The 19307-nt window shown below is 38.4% G+C and overlaps 1 protein-coding gene across 3 annotated transcripts in view; it reads right to left on the bottom strand.

Annotated features, from left to right (window-relative positions):
• The window catches only part of RAPGEF2 (Rap guanine nucleotide exchange factor 2), a 177992-nt gene that overhangs the window by 111540 nt on the left and 47145 nt on the right, over positions 1-19307 (bottom strand). For all 3 annotated transcript variants that reach the window (XM_030449638.1, XM_030449636.1, XM_030449637.1), the window contains exons 2-3: positions 8796-8866; positions 4316-4372 (exon numbers count right to left, since the gene is read on the bottom strand). In XM_030449638.1, the coding sequence (XP_030305498.1) occupies positions 4316-4372; positions 8796-8866 (128 nt within the window). The remainder of the gene's footprint in view (positions 1-4315; positions 4373-8795; positions 8867-19307) is intronic.

Below are 19307 nucleotides of genomic sequence, written 5' to 3' on the forward strand. Positions count from 1 at the left end.
ATCTACTAAATGTCACTTTTATTGTAGAAATTAAGAGCTTGACAGACGTCTGCTCTTAAAGACTAGTTAAAGTTCTGTTTCTCCCCTACCCTTGTGTATAACTACCATCTATTAGTTACATAGACCTACAGCTGCAAATAAAACTACAGCTTTACTGTCAAGCTGAGACATACCCAGATGCTTTACAGCTACATCCAAAATCCCTGCTTGATGTTTTGTGTAAGGCATGATACATGGACAAATGACTACATCTGACCGAGCATCTTCTTGAGGAAGTTCCCTGAAAGTCACGATCCCAACTCCATCTCCCCAGTTCCCTCAGGTGATCCTCTAACATAACCTGAACCAAAGCTGTGCCAAGCCAGTGCCCTCCAACATTTCTCAAACATTATGCTCTACCTCTTGAAAGACACTAACATGTTCATCCAAGAAGTATTTTAGTAGCAACCAAAGCGTTGTGATATTTCCTGTCCAGATTTCATTCATTTCAGGATTCAAAGGCTGACCCAAGCCAGCTCCAGAGGATCCCATATGGCTAGCCCAAAACAAGTATTTTGGGTATTGTGAATTGAAACAGTGATCTAACTCAAAAAAGCCATGTAAAAATACACCAAAAAAACCAGCTGAAATTATGCCTTCTCCACTTCTCATCTGCAGACACTCACACACCCAATATAAGCACAGAAGTCTTAATACAAGGAGATGGTTTGGAAACTAATAAGAGCTTGCTATTCCTCATTTCAGTTGTAGACATCAATTTTACATGTAACATTTTTTCTCTCCCATCTCCAATTCATATGTAATCTTTCTACTTTTGTTTCACAATGCAGTCCTCTGAAAAAAATGAATTCCACTACAACACTGAAAGCTGTACAAGTGAAAAACATGCAAGCACACAAGCATGTTGACATCAGACAAGACCTTTTTCCAGTCATAGAAATTAGAACACTAAAATTCAGCTCATGATGTACACAAAATAACTGCTTCTCTCTAAACACCCTTTTCTAAAAAATCAACACAATCGAGACAACTAGAATACTACTAAAGTAATGCAAATTGAGAAATTTCTTATAAGAGCTTAAAATCCAAAATAAACATGTTGGTATCTTCTCAGCAGGAACATGTGGGAGGTAGGAGCATGTGCACTCTCAGGCTTCTATTGGAAGGTTCTCTAAAGAACTAAAACACACCTTGCAATGTAAGAGTTTCCTCTGTACTCTTTAAAAACATGATAAGCAATTAGTCGCAGTTTCAAGTTCTCAAAAACTAAAGGGAATGTGATCACAAAACATGCTGTGCTACAATATGGCAATTCAGAAACACAAAACATTTTACTAGTGAGTTATTTTGTAATTATTATTTCATTATTTATTATGTATTGGATTGTTAGCAGGCTGTAGAGAGTTAAAATAGTTTTTGCCAATCCACTATTTTTAAAGAAGTTTAAGAAAGCTTCCTTACAGAATGAGTAAGTCATATATCACAGAAATATCAGACAATATGGCTGAAAACCACACATACAGCCCTTGTATGACTTATGAGAGGAAAAAAAGATGCTTCTTTTATTAGAGACAAAATATGCAAAACATATATTGCCAAAGAATCTTCTCTGCCACCAGAGCAAACATTTAAATCTTGATCTGAAAAAATTTGTTCAACTGTCAAGCAGTACACACACCCTCTACAAAGTGGATAAGACTTGTTTCCAAAGAAAATGCTAATTAGAAACTGTGTTTTGAAACATCAAGAATTACTATTATGCAGACATGAAAAAATATTTTTCTTTAAACTACTAATAAAAATGATATATCAAGTGACCAAACTAAGTATTTTTAATAGGAACTTTAAGTATATTCAAATACATGTAGTAGGTAAAAGAAAATCATGTATGCGTGTCAAGTAAACCTCAATTCTGGAATTTTGCCTTGCAGGTTTTAAGCTCTCTTATTGTTAACTTCCCATCAAATGAAAGTACTAGGATAACTGGCACATGAAGAATAACTTCAGCTGAACTGCCACCTTTAATAACCCAGTTTCCATTTAAGCAGCAAGATGGCCGTAGGGTTTGAGAATTTGTCACTAACATGTACACCCACTGATAGTAAAGTAAATGTAGATTAGATGAGCCTATTTTAAATGTGCTCCATTTTATCCCTTTAGCCATTAAAAAAAATCTGTAGAGATAATATGAAAATTAACCATTTCTTTTTCAAAATGGAGGATAAGAAAATTACTGTGTTTGTACTGAATGCCAATTATTTTCAGCACTGTATGCATGCAATAAAAATTTAGTACATGCAGTATGTATCAACAAAATTTTCACAACAAAAAAAAAATTGAGCGAACAAACAGAGGAAACTTAAGTTTTCATGTTAGCATTTAGGCATAAAGATTTAGCTTATCCACACTGAAGCATTAAGTTGTGCCTCAGGGAGGTCACACACACAGGTCAATTAACAGCTCCAACAGTTGCAGCTATTTTAATAGATTTTTCTAATGAATACAGAAAATTAGCACCCAATTTCAGATGTCAATGCAAATCATAGCACCACCACCAAAAAAAAAAAGTTGCGACTTAGAAGAGTTCAAATTTAAAGGTTTTTTATAAAAAAAAAACAAAAACAATAAAAACATCTTAGCCTTTATGACCAAAATGAGATCTCCAAGTTAGAAATTCTGGCACATTCAGTAAAAAGTGACCAGGTTGTATGCCTCGAGCTCCTCTCCTACAGTTTATAACCAAGTAGATTAATTCTAACCTATCACATTGCTTCTCTCCTATAGCACTTTATTACTGAACAAGTATATTGTAGAACTGGAATTCTGTTTTTTAGAAGCATGCATTTTCAATACATACGCTCAATGATACCTCCAAGTTTACTGTCCTAAAATAGACCACTAAAACTATAGTACAGGTTCCAAGGTTCCATGGGATTTTCTTACAAAGTAAATCTCAAATTGTTGAAATACACTATAAAGCTACAACTAGGAAACATGTCTGGCTTTAAAATATTGAATTTTTAAATTTCTTTAGAAAAAATATGCAGTGTTAACTTTCAAGTTTATCGCATTAAGTATTAAATCAGATTTGTGAAATGCTATGGCAAGCACATTTTGCATTATCATCTGCATCCAGAGACTGCCAAGCTGCCCATTAAACCTACTGAGTAAATCAAAGCAGGAAAAACACCAAGAAGTGAGTAAATAGGAGGGACAGGCAAACAACCAGATAAAAGCTACACAGAAGAAGTGACATCAGAACCGTGCAAAATAGCAAAAAGCACTTCAAGTTAACACAGATTTCACAATTTTCTGTTTGTCCACATATTCCTTGGTAGCTTTTGCCTTCCTTGAATATACACATAACTAGCAGCCTTGATTCAGTCAGCTTATACTTCAAGTTTTAACCAAATTAGGATGAGCCAAGATACTTGGTTTAAACAAAAACTCTAATACACATAATAGACCCAACTGACTGCCTAGAAAAGGGTAAATCATCATCAGCACAGTGGTTACTAGAAACTTAATCTGTAAAATGAATGAAGACTATACTGGTCTAAATAAAATTATCTTTCAACCTATAGATTTTGACCTTGTGCATTTCCCATACATAATCAATTACTGGGTTTCATTAGACATTAATTTAACTTTGCTGAATGGTCAAGGCTTAGCATTCAAGTTTGCCCAATCACATCTGTTTTTCTGATAGCCAATATAAGAAAAAAAAAGGTGTATAAAATAAGGCATACAGGTGCACTTGAATGCACCGATGTTTAAATCAACAAGACAACCCATGACATCTTCATTAGAATCTGGTTAAGCTGCTGCAAGTGAAAACCTGATAACCCCTTTGTTTTAGTGAGATGCTTGCACAAACAAAGCTACTGCAATCCTCAGATCTCTACTGCACATCTGAGCTGACATCAGAACACATCCCTGCTAATTATAACCCATGTTAGATATGTCGATTTGCCACCTCTGGCACAAAAAGCTGGTAGCTACTACTTTGATAAAAATCAATGCGAGACTAAATGACAACTTATTCTAATGCAAAGGCATCCCGTATTCCTTAACTCCGTGTAATCTCCCTGGTTACAAAAATTAATATACCACACTCCACCAAGCAAGAGTCACTGTTAGCTCCCTCCCTGGCACCAGCAAATTTCTCTACTGTTTGACAATTAAATTGAAGTGGCTCATTTATGTTCCCAGACTGTGTGCTGGGCAAGGGAGTTGGCATTAAACACTGTCCTTAATACTCTCTAGAATGAATTAATTCTTTGCACATGCTACAAAAGGAAGAAGAAATACTTACTAGTATAGAACTTCATTTGCTTCATGCCTTTCATATCTAACAGTTTCACACATCAGTCTGAAAGAAAAGGAAAGAAGTTTTAATTACAATATTTTACTTTCTAAAGTTAGTCAGCATTTCCAAAGTTGCCTCCAGCACTTGCAGAAAACAACCAGCAATTTAAAGCTAAGCTGATATTTAATTTAATTTAAGAGAATAAATTGTTAAGACTAAGCATCAAAGTTCTTAGTTCATCCAAGATCAGATTTGACTTAGGACATTACATGTAAATGATCCCATAAAAAAAACCCCACAACTTTTATGAAATCAGCAAAACTATACTGATCTCATTTTATAAAGTGATCTGATAAAAGCAAGGTGCTTTATGAGGAAGCAATTCAGCATTTTAGAAATGGATGGAAATCTACAACATGTAAAACTAACCAGATATACCACAATATATGAACTGCTTCCTTTTTCAAGTCAAACCCCAGAGATAAAGCAAGAAACCACATTGCATGGCAAATTGATGTTTTTCACTTTGTTAAAATTCAGCAACTTAAAAATTACCATGAGATTTTAATGCTGAAATCTCAGAGGGCTCAAAGTGGAGAGAATTTCCTGCAGTAAAAATCCTCTGTCTAGAGAGGAAGATTGAAGCACTTTTGCATTCACAGTCTGCCTGACAAATGTAGCAACTGTGTTAGAACTTACCACATACTAGGAAATGCAATGATAAATTGCTATTAAAAAAATCAACATGCCTTTTCTGACTGCTGTCTTAAGAAAATGGACCTTGTAAGTTACTGGGGAGCTGGGAAGGAAACCAAACCCACCACCTCCCTTGGACTTTGTGTGGCTCTCAAGCAGATTGCAAACAACAAGGCTATTTGACAGACAGTCAGAAATTTGCCTAAGGGGCTTGTGAATATTCAAATGAGGAACTATATTTCGATTTAGGAAAGAAATTCTTGTTCCTTGCAGGATCGGTCATTATAACCTCAGCACAGCAATGACCTGCTGTCTGCAATGGTATCCTGAAGTTGAAAAAAAGCCCAAGAATTCCTAAACATACAAGTCTCAAAAAAGTTGATGCGAGGCCTGAAAGAGTTGATCTAAGTTTGATGTGACATTTAAAAAGCTTCTTATTGCCATTTCCCATAATTTCCTAAATCATTCCTTTCAACAGCCAACATGATGCTATAGATGTTACTTTATCATTCTTCTCTTTCAGGATTTTACTTATTATTTCAGCCCACTAAGAACTAATGCTTTTTTCTGTTCATAAGTGACTTGTAGCAGTATCTTGGTAAATCATAAATTGCTAATAGAAAATTGAGAACTCAATTCTCTTTGCTAAAAAGGGGAAAAACAAAAAAAAAAAAGTCAAGTTTTACTAGCACTAGCACCTGCCATGGTATTTTCAATGAACCCTCTAGACTCCCTATGAGAAATTTTCTTACAATTTCTGTATTGTATCTAATTAAGCATTAGATACTCTATATCAGTTTCAGCTAATGGAAAATGTTTTTGCTTCCAAGCCCAACAAAAAGCTTTCTGAATGACAGAACCTTCTATTTTTCAGACACTGTTGCCCACCACAGAATCAGATCTTGCTAAAGGCAAGAAAAAAATCTTTAAAAGGCACTGAAAAACTACCACCTGCTTCTACCTCCTGGGTCCTCAATCTTCTCTCTCTCATCTTCTGTTTCAAGAGAGGAGAGATGAGGGAAGACATGAGGTTACTGGGGAGAAGATACCAGAAAAAAGTCATTGCTAGCAGTCAGATTTAAAAATTAAAGTACTATCAAGGGTAGTCTGTGCCCTACTGGTCTGAAATGATGCTGGGCACTGGGCCATCTAGGAGTAGGAGTTACAGGAAACAGAATCACTTTAACAATCAAGTTTTGTTCCCCTCTGAATTGGGAGCAAAGGAAGTACATTCTTGATGAAGTCATGCAAGTTCACCACTGGCACTGTGAGTTTTGAAGTGCTTTAGTCCTGTAATTAGGACAGTTATAGGGGAGAAAATGCCTCTTAAAGAAGTTAATCAAGTGTTTAGATTCTTGTGTTAAACTGGAATGCTTAGAAGGAATAGTGACTAAGTAGTGTAAGCCAGATTGCTTCCTCAAATATTTAAAAAATTGAAGTACTTCTGGTCAATACTTGTGTCTAATTTTTGTTCAAGTGCGCTTTGTCACCTTGCTAAACAAATGTAATAAATTCAAGATGAGATCAACAGCAAGCCATGAGGTAAGTTATTTGCTACTATTTGGGGCTTTATTTAATACACTATTTTTTAATGCACCTCAGAGACTTTTGTGGCATCCCATCACCAAAAGAAACATTGTATCCTAAAGGATACTATAAAAGCTTTCTGTCCCACATCTGCTGAGAGCTCTGCCTTTTCCATCTATGGTACTGTAAACAGAAGCTCTCTTCTAGGAATTCACTCTGCCCCGAGCTCCACGCATTCCTCAGCAAGAACCTCATTCTGCACAGGAAGCCAAGAAGCACACACCAACATACCACACAACCAGATGTGCACACTGTGATCTTTTTAAGCAAGTTAACATCAGTTCACCTCCAGCAATGCAAAACTTGATGTCTTTAAGTCTTCATACATTACAAAACACCATAACTGCATGTGATTGTGGTCTCTTTCCACAGCAGAATTACACAAACTACTTTGAAGTCATTGTTCACATTGCAAAATTATTTTATTTTCTCCAAATGACAGAATATTCATTTTTTTGAGAAGGTAGACTCTGACAGAATGACAAAGCAACAGGGCAGACAGAAGAACCCAATCCAGAATAAATCAACTCAAAGTTGCTTCAAGCACCTTCAGACACAGCAAACATTGGCAAAACCCACAATGCAAAGTGATAGTAATTCACCTTCTTTCCCCATAAAGCATACAAGAAATATGCTGGCCTCCTTTCAGATCCATTAGGCTCAAACTCATGCCCAAATATCCTTAGAAACGTCAGCTGTAGGACATGTAATGTCTTATATGAAGACAACCAAACAATGACTTAAAAAAACAGAAGTCTTTACAACAATTAGAAAGTTCATCTGGAATTTCTATGACTTAGAATCATAGAATTGTGTCAGTTGGAAAAGATTTTTAAGATAAATACTTCAGCTATAAACTTTGCACATCCAAGTCCACCCCTAAACCATGTCCCTAAGCACAACAACTACACAGTTTGTAAATACCTCAAGGGATGGTGACTCCACCACTTCCCTGGGCAGCCTGTTCTGGTGTTTGATAACCCTTTCTTCAGTAAAGAATATTTTCCTAATATGCAATCAAAACCTCCTCTGAGGTCATTTCCTCTCTTTCAATTACTTGTTCCTTGAGAAAAGAGACAAACACCCACCTCACCACAACCCCCTTTCAGGTTACTGTAAGAAGTGATAAGGTTTCCCCTCAGCCTCCTTTTCTCTAAACTGAACAAACTCCCCCAGTGGCTCTTCATTAGATTTGTTCTCCAGACCCTTCACCTGCTTCATTGCATATGTCTGAACACACTCCAGAATCTCAATGTCTTTTTTTGTAGTAAGGGGACCAGAACTGAACACAGCATTTGAGGTGTTAAACACTGCCCGAGTCCTGATGGCCACACTGTTTCTGGTAAGAGACAGGGTGCTGTTTATGGCCACCTGGGCACACTGCTGACCTGTATGCAGCCAGTTGTCCCTCAACACCCCCCAGGTCCCTTTCCTCTGGGCAGCCTTCCAGATATTCATCCCCCAGACTGTAGCGTTGTATAGGGTTGTTGTGACTCAGGTGCAGGACCTGACAGTTGTTCTTGTTGAATCTCATGCAAATGGTTTTGGCCCATGGATCCAACCTGTCCAGATCCTGCTGTAGAGCCTTTCCATCCTCAGGCAGACCAACACCCCCATCCAACTTTGTCATCTGCAAAACTTACTGAGGGTACACTTGATCCCCTTGTCCAGATTATTAATAAAGATATTGAACAGAATTAAGACATTAAACTGAAGATATCAAAGAGAATTAAATAAAAATTCTGTGGATGACTTATAAGCAACTTTTTACTATGTGCCATTTGCACATGTAGTGTTTGTCCAAAACTTCTGCACTAAAACAAGCACAAACTGAAACAGGAGATGAATAGCAGACTCTGATATTTCAATTATCACATTGCATAAATGATCTGGATTATACATGGACTGCCATTCAGGACTGGAAATTGTGCTCTGTACTTAAAGCATTTACCTCTGATCTCAAAGCCTGAAGAGAAAACAGGCACATCCATAACAAATTTGGAGGAGTGTACTATGGATAACACATGCAGACATACAAGAAGGAAGTGTTAGAACAACAAAGAAAAAATGAAATTAGTATGTGATGGCCAGCTTTATAGTTTAAAGTCGAGTACACATGTGTAGTGTGTAGTTAGAAAATCTACTGCTCCTTTGCTTTGTTAGTGCATTTATTGTACATGTTTTTAATGACAAATTATCATACCTTAGCTGATGCTCTCTCAGATTAGACAAGGCTTCCATTCCATGTAAATAGGAATACACAATCTCCAAATCCTACAAACATAAGGAAAAAATCATTAGGATTCTCCAGCTATTAAAATACTATTTTTACAAAGCATTCAGAGCTGTTCTAACAGGGGCAGCAGGGATTTTTGAAATAACACAGGAGGGTTAAGGCAAGTTGCAGGAATATCTTTGATTACATGTTGGAACCTGACATAGGAAAGAATGATCTATGTCCACATCAGAAAATACAAACACAGAAACCTTTCGGCTTCTGCTGTCATTACTCATGTCCAGGAAACAAGCCTGGCACAGAATTCCAGTGAGCTACTTTGCAACTACCACTGTCCCACTTCCCAATACCAACATACCCAAAAACCTGCACTTATTACACAAAGCAAACTCAAAGAAATTAGTATTTTCAAGCTCAGGGAAAAGAAAAAAAGTACAAAATTCTAACAAAATTCCCCGCTGTACATAAGTTTTTCTAGAACTGTATCCTCTTCAAACAGAAAGTAGGCTACAAGCATGGCATGAAGAGAAAATCAGTGGCCTAATTAAAAAAAAAAAGTTTTACGTTTAACCTATATTCAGCCACTGCAGACTGTCGATATCCAGCTCCTAAGACACCATTAATGAAAATATGAAAACAACATCCAAGACTAAAACTTTTTAAGATGCAACTAATGTAGAAAGTGTTACTTTGCACTTCCTTTAACCATGCTACAGTTCAGAAAAGATAGCAGGAGTTACACCCAGTCATTAAGACTAAATAGATGACTTTCACTCAGTAGCTAAAAGAACATCTTTTTCTCACAATGAAGAAACCAAATACTTAGGCTGAGAAGTGAAAGAAACACTCAAGCCAAAATGCTGATATTTCACTTCTATTCAGTTCCTTCTGTTCCCTTGCCCTCTTAGAGGCTCTGGTCCTCCTGTGAGGAGCAGAGGATACACCAAGGACAAAAATGCATGGTTTGGGATGGAGGGACCGTGCACATAGAAGGCTTTAAGGAGAAAATACAGTAGTTGCTTGCTTTTCTGCCCCCAGCCTCCTTTTGGTGTGGTTTGGTTTTTTAATACTAATAAAAGCATATGTGTGCTCAGTCAGTGACCCACTGGCTTGCCAGACAGGCTGGGGTTGAGCAGAAGCTCCTGGGAGCCCTGTGACAGTGTAGGGGACACACCTGGCAGTACTTGTGGCACCACTGCTGCTCATCCAGAGGTGCCGGGCTCTGCTGCACCAGCCCTGGGTTGCCAGAGGAAGCTGGGAGCAGACCAGTGGGGAGCAGCACCCCCAAGGAGTGCTTTACATGGAAAAGAGCCTGGCCATATGGAGTTACTTTAATTCATTTCCAGCAAGCTTGTCTAGCAACAAGCTGACACAGAACAGAAGGGGAAGAACCCGATGCCACGAGCCTGTACTTTTCTCAAGTGGCACAGATTTTATGTGCACTAAAGGATTCACAGATGAATAAAGAACCATGAAAGATTCTGGTTTACAGGGATTCACAGATATAAAAGTGTAAGTGCATGACCAAATGGGTCAATGGACAATTAGTTTCCAAAACTTCATGGTGACACAACCCTAGTGATGAACCTTGTAGATGTACAAAGCAGTAAAGCCCAGCACTTGAAAAAATGCAGCTGAAGTGACCCAAAGATAGGGGGGGAATGCATTTAACCACTGAAGGGTGTCATTCTCACCAGTTTCCCAAGCAACAGACAGTGTAAATTCACGGAAAACATCTTAAAAAATAAATAACCCCCCTTCAAAATATTAGCATACTAGGCAAGTATTTGTAAATACAACATCCCATAGGTCCTTAGTACCAGGAACTGCCAGTAGTGGAGCTCCTTTACTCTCAAGTTGCACCTGAAGATCAGGAGAGTGTGAAGGAAAAAAAAATTAAACAAACAAACAAAATTAAACAAATCCTTACTTGTGCTTCCACCATGGCTGCTAGCTGCAGTAGCACAGGGAAGACAAAGCTAAAGACAGCTCTTCACTGAGAGCCCTAAGGTGTTTTCTTTGTTAAAAGAAAAAAAAGACAGCAAGAAAAACAGAGCAGTGCTCCAGGCAGAGTGGTTGAAGGAAACAGTCATTACAGTATTGCAGCCAATATGCACTGGCACTACATCAGACAGCTGCTTCCGAGAAGTGTGCTGCATCTCTCTCCAGAGGGTTTCTAGCAGAAGAGAGCTCCCTCTAGCATCAGAAGTTTGGTATTAAAATCCAAGTTAACAACTGGCATCTTTGTTTTCAATTTTATTCTCCATAATGGTGCAAGGTATGGAAAACTCCAGGGGAGTCAAAAGAGCTGTATGTTTCCACATATTGCCTGTACACACTGCACCCTTTCAGTCATTCTGCAGCATTAAAAAGTAGAAAAGCATCTTGAAAAAGCAAACTGACAAAATCAAAGTAACAACTTATTGCCAATAGGCCTCTGCAGTTTTCCATCTATTTCAGAGAAGACAATGCTTCTCTTACTTAGCAAATATACTCATTATCAAATGTAAATATCTGTTTCAACATCTTAATCAGACCTGAATTAATAGAACACCAAGAGTCCTACAGAAATATTTGTGCCAAGTGTTGTAAAATGCTAAACTGATTCCAAATTCTTGAAACAGTGGTTTAACTACTGCCACATCACAAAAATTATGCAAGCATGTAAACACAGCATGTAAGCTATGAAATTTTTATTTTTAAATTCTATAAACTGTCCCAAAAAAATAAAATTGTAAGAGTCTCAGGAAACTAACTGTCTTTCAAGGACATAGGCTGCCTATGTGACTTATGCCATAAGTCATCTAAGTTGAGCAAAACCTGAAAGCTGCAGCTAAATTCAAACCCCACTGTGGCTTAAACAAATATTTCTCCTAGTTCCCAGTCTCCCCGAGAGCTGCCTCCAACCAAACCCCAGAATACGCGACAGCAAGTCTGATACCTTTTTTTTTGTTTTTACAAAACATATATACAAGTTTCCACAAGATGGCAGACTGAGCCATCAAAACTTCAGAGAACGGCATTCCTGACAGTTATTCTATTTATTTAAAAATTTAACGTTATAACAATTTATAGAAATGAGGAGAAGCAAAGCTAATAAGCACCAGCACAACTGGTTAAATATTCTACTACGGTAAGGGCCATTTATACAGAAGCATGGAGGAAGCACCAACTTACTAGTTTTATCCAGCCAGAAGAACTGAGTGAAGACAACTGCAAAAGCAATGCAAAGGGTCAGCTGCAGCTGATCCTGATTCAAGAATCAAGCTCTACACAATCAAGCTGTGACAACAGCTTGAGGGAAAAAAAAAAAAACAAAACCACCAAAACACTCCAAAACCAAAACTGCATGCAAAGCCAAATTAGTGTGGTTTGTGAGCATATTTTCACTGAAATGAGTGCTATAAGACTGAAATCTAATCTATGCTTAAATTTGTACTGCAGCCAAAGTCGTATGCTTGGGTTCCTGTGTGTGGAACAGTCAAAAATTTGTTTAATTCAGTGTTAATTCATAATTTGTTTGTTTCCACATTGTCAGCTGGCTCTGTTTAAAGTTCTGACCATACTTTGAAACAAAGCAGAGAGACCCAAGTTCATAGTTCAAATTCAAGTAGATCTGTAGATACCCACATCTTGCCTCCTGTCCTGGTTAAACTGTGACACCTCTGCTCTCCATTCTAATAAAAACCTGTTTATGACATTTCTATCTATTTCACTTGTGCTTCAAACATATTTAGCAATGTCACTTACACAAACCCAAACCAGAACATCACCCCCAAATTAATGAATTAATAATTAAATTAAAAAGAAGAGAAAAAAAAGTCACCCCCTAGCTTCATGAAGAAATTTTTACTTATGGTAAAGAGATGTGAAAATTTGCTACTTTGGACTGAAAAAGTTGAATCTCTCTAAAACTTGCAGTCTTATGCTGGTTTCAGTCCTGCTTTGCATTAAGTTGTGAAACTACAGGCCCAACTCATCTATTATCTTAGACAAAGAGCAAAATGCTGAGCTGAGAAATTCACTGCTCTTAGAAATACAATTCTCTGAAGTGGCACACAAGTGGAAAGAAGCTGTCCTCTTATAATAGTGTAATTTTAAACCAATGCGTAAATTAAAATACAAGCTAATTCCTTAATTCACTGTCTTGGAATAAGAAAAATGGAATTAACTTTTCAAAGCACTCAATATTTGCCTTAGGCCAAAACAGATCTGCCTACCAAGAGTACAGCAGGCTGATCTTTATCAAAATAACCCATCTTTAGCTCACATTCAGCCAGCCACCAGTAGAACACAGGAACATCAGGTTCCAAGGGTGGAAGTGGGTGGGCACAGCCTTTCCCTGTCATACCTGCCAGCTCACACTCCATCCCAAGCCCAGGTTTCACTCTTGTGAAAACGGGACATCCTACCCATCCTACCCTCCTGGCTGCACTCCTGTCATCTCCCTGGCCCCAGGGCACCTGCTTGCAAGGACCCAACTTCAACTTTTCTGCTGACAGCATGAGACCCACAAGGTCCAGTCTTGGGGTCACAGAGGCAATGACTCACACAGTGATGAAAAAGTGGGACCTCAAAGTATTTGATGGGCTTAGAGAGGTGATGAAACCCCTGGCAGGAAGAGGCATTAGTTGCTTCTATATGGCTGACTTAACAGTTAATTTATTTCAAAGCGGAATGATAGACTCATAAAATCAAAATTTGGAAAAGAGCTATAAGATCAAGTCCAGCAGTCAACCCAACACCACATGCCAACTAAAACATGTCCTTAAGTGCTACTTCCACACTTTTTTGAACACTTCCAGGACAATGGCTCTACCACTTCCCTAGGCAGCGTGACCCCTGTTCCAACACCTGACCACTCTTTCCATACATAAATTTTTCCTAAAATCCAACCTGAACCTCCCACTGTGCCACTTCAGGCCATTTCCTCTCATCTTATCAGTGGTTAATTAGAAGAGACCGAACCCCACCCTACTACAACCTGCTTTTAGGTAGTTAGAGACAGCAATAAGGTCTCCCTTCAGCCTCCTTTTCCCAGACCTAGTTCCCTCAGCTGTTTCTATTAAGATTTGTTCTCCAGACCCCTCCCCAGCTTCACTTCTCTTCTTGCTACAGGAACTCAATGTCCCTCTTGTAGTGAGGGACCCAAAACTGAACACAGTATTAAAAGGTACAGCCTCACCAATACCTCTTTTCTCTTGAAACTTCCCTTTTCTCTTGAAGTATTTTAATACTTTTCCCCCAAATTGTGATTCAGTAACAAGAGCAGCAATGCCAAAGGTTTTTTTTCCTAGCGAGGAACAAAGCCACAATCCAAGCCCTGGTTACTGAAGTTCTCTCTCTATATATAGCAGCAGGATCCCATCTTTTTCCCCTTTCATGATTGCATCCAGCACCTGAAATCAATTGACCCTCAGCCACTCAGGTAGCTATGTCAAGCATATTTTTTTTCCCCTCTAGCACCCATTTAACACTTGCCTGTCTGGATGCCTCTACTGACTTACCAAGTCCCAGGCAGTACCAGCATCACCAAAAGAACTAGGCTGGACTGCCACAAAATCAACATCATCTGGCTTTAACAGAATTTCTGTCCACAGAAATGTCTACTTTTAAGTAGGTTTGTTCACACCTGGTTTGCACTGTCACACCAGGCTCTCTCCAACAAAAACTCAGGAGATGACCCAAGTCAATACCTGCAGAGACAGCAACCTCTGGAAGAAAGGCAGGCCAGGTGATAGGGCAAACTACGTCAGCAATCCCAGCGAAACCTCTCTCCCAAGGCAAGACGTCACCCCAAGGGTGAGCTCACATCTTGCACGTACTGCCAAAAGGCAGAAAGAAAACCACAAGAGCTGATTTAGAGAGGGACCAAAAAAAAATAATCCAGTAATAATAATAACAATAATCCAGTATTGCTGATACCAACTTCCCTGCCACTCACAGGTGAAGTATCCAGCAGAAAAACCTCAGCAGAGCAGCTGTGCAGGAGCATGCCCAGGTATGTATGTATGCACTTATCAGTGACCCACACCAAGACTGATTTGTCGAAGAGATTAAAATGAAGCATTTGTCATGTACTACAAATTTTTTACATTCCTTTGTTATAGGAAACTATTTATTGCCTTGATGCTGAATTGGCAGCTACATGGATAAGAACTGAAATATTTAAGTGAAATTACATGTAACAAATGGCCCAAATTGATACATTTGTGAATTAAATCCCATGGGCCATACTTTAAGGATCAATATAGATAATGTAATTTACTTTTGTAAATTTACCTGAAATTACTATTTCTATCAGTTCATTTTGAATTATATAAAAAATAGTAAACTATCAAAGACTAATAAAAATTCATTCCTGAATACAGAAAACTGCTAGTTCTTAACACATTCCGTTTCTAAGCCTTGTTTAGGGTGCAAATCTTGGTCTAAATCTTGGTCATGACCATCAATTAGCGTTTCCTTTATCAAATTTGACTTTTTACTATGGAGGTCTTATTCTTCAAACAGAAAATCTACAGGTGACACTGCCCTAACCAATGATCTCTTAGCAGGGTTCAAGAAGTTCCTCTCCTATTCATTCACATTTAACACAGCTTCACATCTCATTTGTCCTTCTCTACCCCCAGTACTTCTGCTTTCCTGACAAGTGCAAGACAGACCCATCCAGTCACCATCTAGTCCAACACAGCCCTCCCCTTCCCAGGAGCAGCACCATCAGCTCCCAGATAAGCTGCAAGCCTGGAAACTGAAAATTCATTACAGTGATCCAAAGGGTAGATCCAGTAGAGTTGCTCCTATAAGCACCATCCATCACGCCACATTGCCGTTATCGTTTCTTATCTCTCCTTTGCTTTGTAGAAGTGGAAGGGTAAAAAAAGCAAGAACAAGTGCTGGAAACAAGCAAAGCCAAGTATATGGGTAAGAAAGCAGCCACAGTATAGAAGCTTTGCTGTTGCCAGTTTACCACCCACCATCCTAGCCTACCTTTCCACAAACTGCCTGTTCCAGGCAATAGCTTGGCTTATCTCAAAATCATATCTGTCCAAGGCAGTGACAAGACAATTTGAAACTGAGGAGTTTCTAAAAACAAATACTTAAACTCCCAGTCCAAACAGGTGATTTAAAAACAACATTTGAGTTTAAAGGTCTGTTGTAGCCATCAAATGTCAAATTAGTTACCTGAACTTCAGCCAAGTGTGCTAGTGGCCACTGAAGTTCCAAAAATAATTTACCATCTTAAACCTGTATAAATTTGTCTCAACTAATATGCATTATAATTGAGGAAATCCATGACAAAACAATACTCCACAGCAACCAGGCACAACTAAGCTCAGGCATCACCCTTCATCAGAAGGGAAGTTTACAGACTATCAAGCCAATCCCAGTCTTAACTTCCTATGCTCCAGCTAGGCACTGGGAAAGTAATATGGAAATTGCATCAATCTTCAAGAGGTGTTGGCACACCAAAATTGTTATTTTTAGCTTCGCTGTGGGGAGGGTAGGGACATTTGTTCTGGGTTATGGGTGGAATTTTTAAACTGGATTAGAAATAGAAGGAACAGGCAATTTAAAGATCTAACTGAGTACCTGCACATGAAGCTCATCAGAAAAACCTTTAAAACCTCAAATAAAAAGGAGAAATCCCATTTTCCTGGTTTGTCTTAACTGGGGGCTGTCCCAGTACAGAACAAAAATATGCTTCTCAAGAGACTTCAACCACATTACTGCCTCAAAGTCAGAGGCTAGAAAAACACCATAGGATCACAGCAAAATAGTTGTGGAGAAACAGGATGTTTCTATGGGATACTTAAATCAGCCTTCCTGTCTTTCAAATATATTTTGTTTATTTTGTGAATTGTTTCCTTTTTAAACAAAATTTCCTCAGCAATTTCATTACATGTTTATTTTTGCATTTTAGATTTTTTTTTTCCCAAGAGGAAGCAGGTTAAAAACCTCTACTTATATGCAACGCCTCACAGATTTACATACATAAACAGTTTTTGGTTTTCAATCTCACCAGCAGAACCTGCTCAAATGTATCAAATGAGTTGGAAGGTTCAATGACCCACCCACACTAGCACACTTCTAAAACCAGCTCAAGATTAGTACAATTGATTCAACACATCCTGCTGGTCATAAGGCTTTTAGAAGAATAAAGTAAAGAAATTAAGACATTCATGATTATAATCATCCATAAGATGGGGTAAAGGTGGAAACCATAGATGGGAAATGAAAGCCTGCCATCTCAGAGAAATCAGTGAACAAACTAATGAGCATAGGAAATTACAGGGTAGCACCATGCATTTCTTTTCTGCTTTCCAGACACTCAGAAGTCAGACAATTAAATGCTTAACACAAAAGCCCAAGTTCTGTAGTCAAAAATCCAAATGTTTGCTGCATGTCCAAATGCAAACAAAACGGTTTCACTACAAAAGATCTCTCCTACTGACTGCACAGTTCATAATTATGAAAGGCACTTAAGCTATTCCCCATTAAAAATAAATAGAGCTGCATTTTTGCACTTTTCAATATTTATAGCCAGGAGTTGGAAGTTTGTATTAAAGCTCTTCTATCCATTTTCACATTCACTGCACAAGCATTCACATCTTATGTTGCATAGTTATGCTAATTCCTAGGAGTTTCTTTTTTCTTTTTTTTTCTTTTGATAATGCCAAGGAGAGTTTCAAATCCTTAATTCTTTTGAGACAGTCCGTTATTCATCCCATTTTTTCCATTACCTCTAAGGAATAAAACAACATCCTACTAAATGCAAATCAATCTTCTAACAAATACATCTTCATTAAATACAGTGATTACAATGAATACTCATTTTTAAATAACCATTTGCAGCAGAGATAAATTTTACATAAGTCTGTCCAAATACAGAGGACTGTAATGACTGGCAGTTTGAAATAATGAAATTTATAAAAAATATTTTAAAAATCAGGAATAAAGTACAAAACAGATGATACTAATTGATACAGAATAATTCTGGATTAAACAGACAAAAAGTAATTCCTAGTTGTCACCAAGCTCTGATGACAGAAGCATTTAAAAGGACTACAGCTTAAAGAGTAACACAAGGAAGAACAAAAAGGCATCCAGGAAGAAGAGACCACATTACATCAAGTAGGGTTGCCTCCTAAAAATAGGGTTAAGCAGTTAGGGGTGCTTAGATGATTCCCTAAAAGCTATCAGGGCAAAATCAAGACATGACAATTCACCAATTTTTTTGCTGGTGGTGGGGTTTTTTTTTAGAGTTCTTTATTAGTCTAGAGGTTTCAAAGCAACCAGGGTTAATATCCATGATACCAGTTCAAGCACAAGGACTCTCATCAAGACAATCTAGGCATAACTAACCAAACAAATTGCCATGAAGGAAGCACATCACTCTCCAGACTTGACCTAGATTAAATCTTCCTATATTTTTCCTTTTGTTGGCAAGAGGAATCTGTTTTCAAAAAAAAAAAACCAAAAAAACAAACTTTAATTTCTGTCAAGCCTAGGTCATGAAATTTCAACATCATAACCAAGTGGTAAGCACAGCTACACAATGCTCCTTTTTAGAATGCATCATGAAAATTATTAAAATCCCAGCTACACATGCTTTGTAGTATACTGGGCTTTATAGCATACCAGATTTGTTAAATGGGGCAGGTATCTCAAATGACAGGGAAGTTGCAGGGACATTAAAGTGCTGTCATTTGCCAACTGATCTGCAACAACTGCCCATGTGACCTTTTTCATAAAGCTTGTTGGCAAGCTCAATTTAGTAACGGCATAAAGCGCCAATGTTGTTTGGCTGATGAAGGGGTATCCCAGTAAGCCAGCTCTGCACAATGACTGGTGATCATCTGTCTGCATCTGAAGTTGTAACAGTCCCAGCTGCACCCGTTTCATGTACATACTCTGGGATACTGGAATTCTACCATGTTGAAGTGAGACCTTGGAATTGGCTTCCTTGTGCCTTTGGAAAGGAAAAGGTTGGCAACAAATCGCCAGCGAGGCTTTCAGCCTCAGTGCTGATCATCACCATGCTGAACCCCTCTGTTCAGCGAGTTTCTCTCCTGTCAAGGAAAAAATCCAAAACCATAACAAAAACACACACTTTGGCTGGGAAATATGAGCTCCCGGGAACAATTCAATTCCAAGTCAGCCAGCAGCACGCTCATTTCCAGAATCCTCTAGAGCATCAGGGCATCCTCCACTTAGTAAACTGAGATTTTCCAGAAGCCCTTGATGCCCTGGGGGACCCCCTCCAGAGGTTACTTTTTGCAAACAGGGCTGAGCCAGCAAGGAGCACCCACATGGCAGCTGGCTGGCTTATTACCATGACAACTCACATCCAGAAACAAAAGAAACCAGCGTGCATTGGAAACTGCACTCTGCCAGAACTTGCAACAGAAATATCTCAGTAGTACTATAATCAGGAGAAAATACAGTGAGTTATTTTCTATGGCTGGCCTACAACCA

The sequence above is a fragment of the Calypte anna genome, chromosome 4A, assembly GCF_003957555.1.
Source record: "Calypte anna isolate BGI_N300 chromosome 4A, bCalAnn1_v1.p, whole genome shotgun sequence".
Taxonomy (NCBI): domain Eukaryota; kingdom Metazoa; phylum Chordata; class Aves; order Apodiformes; family Trochilidae; genus Calypte; species Calypte anna.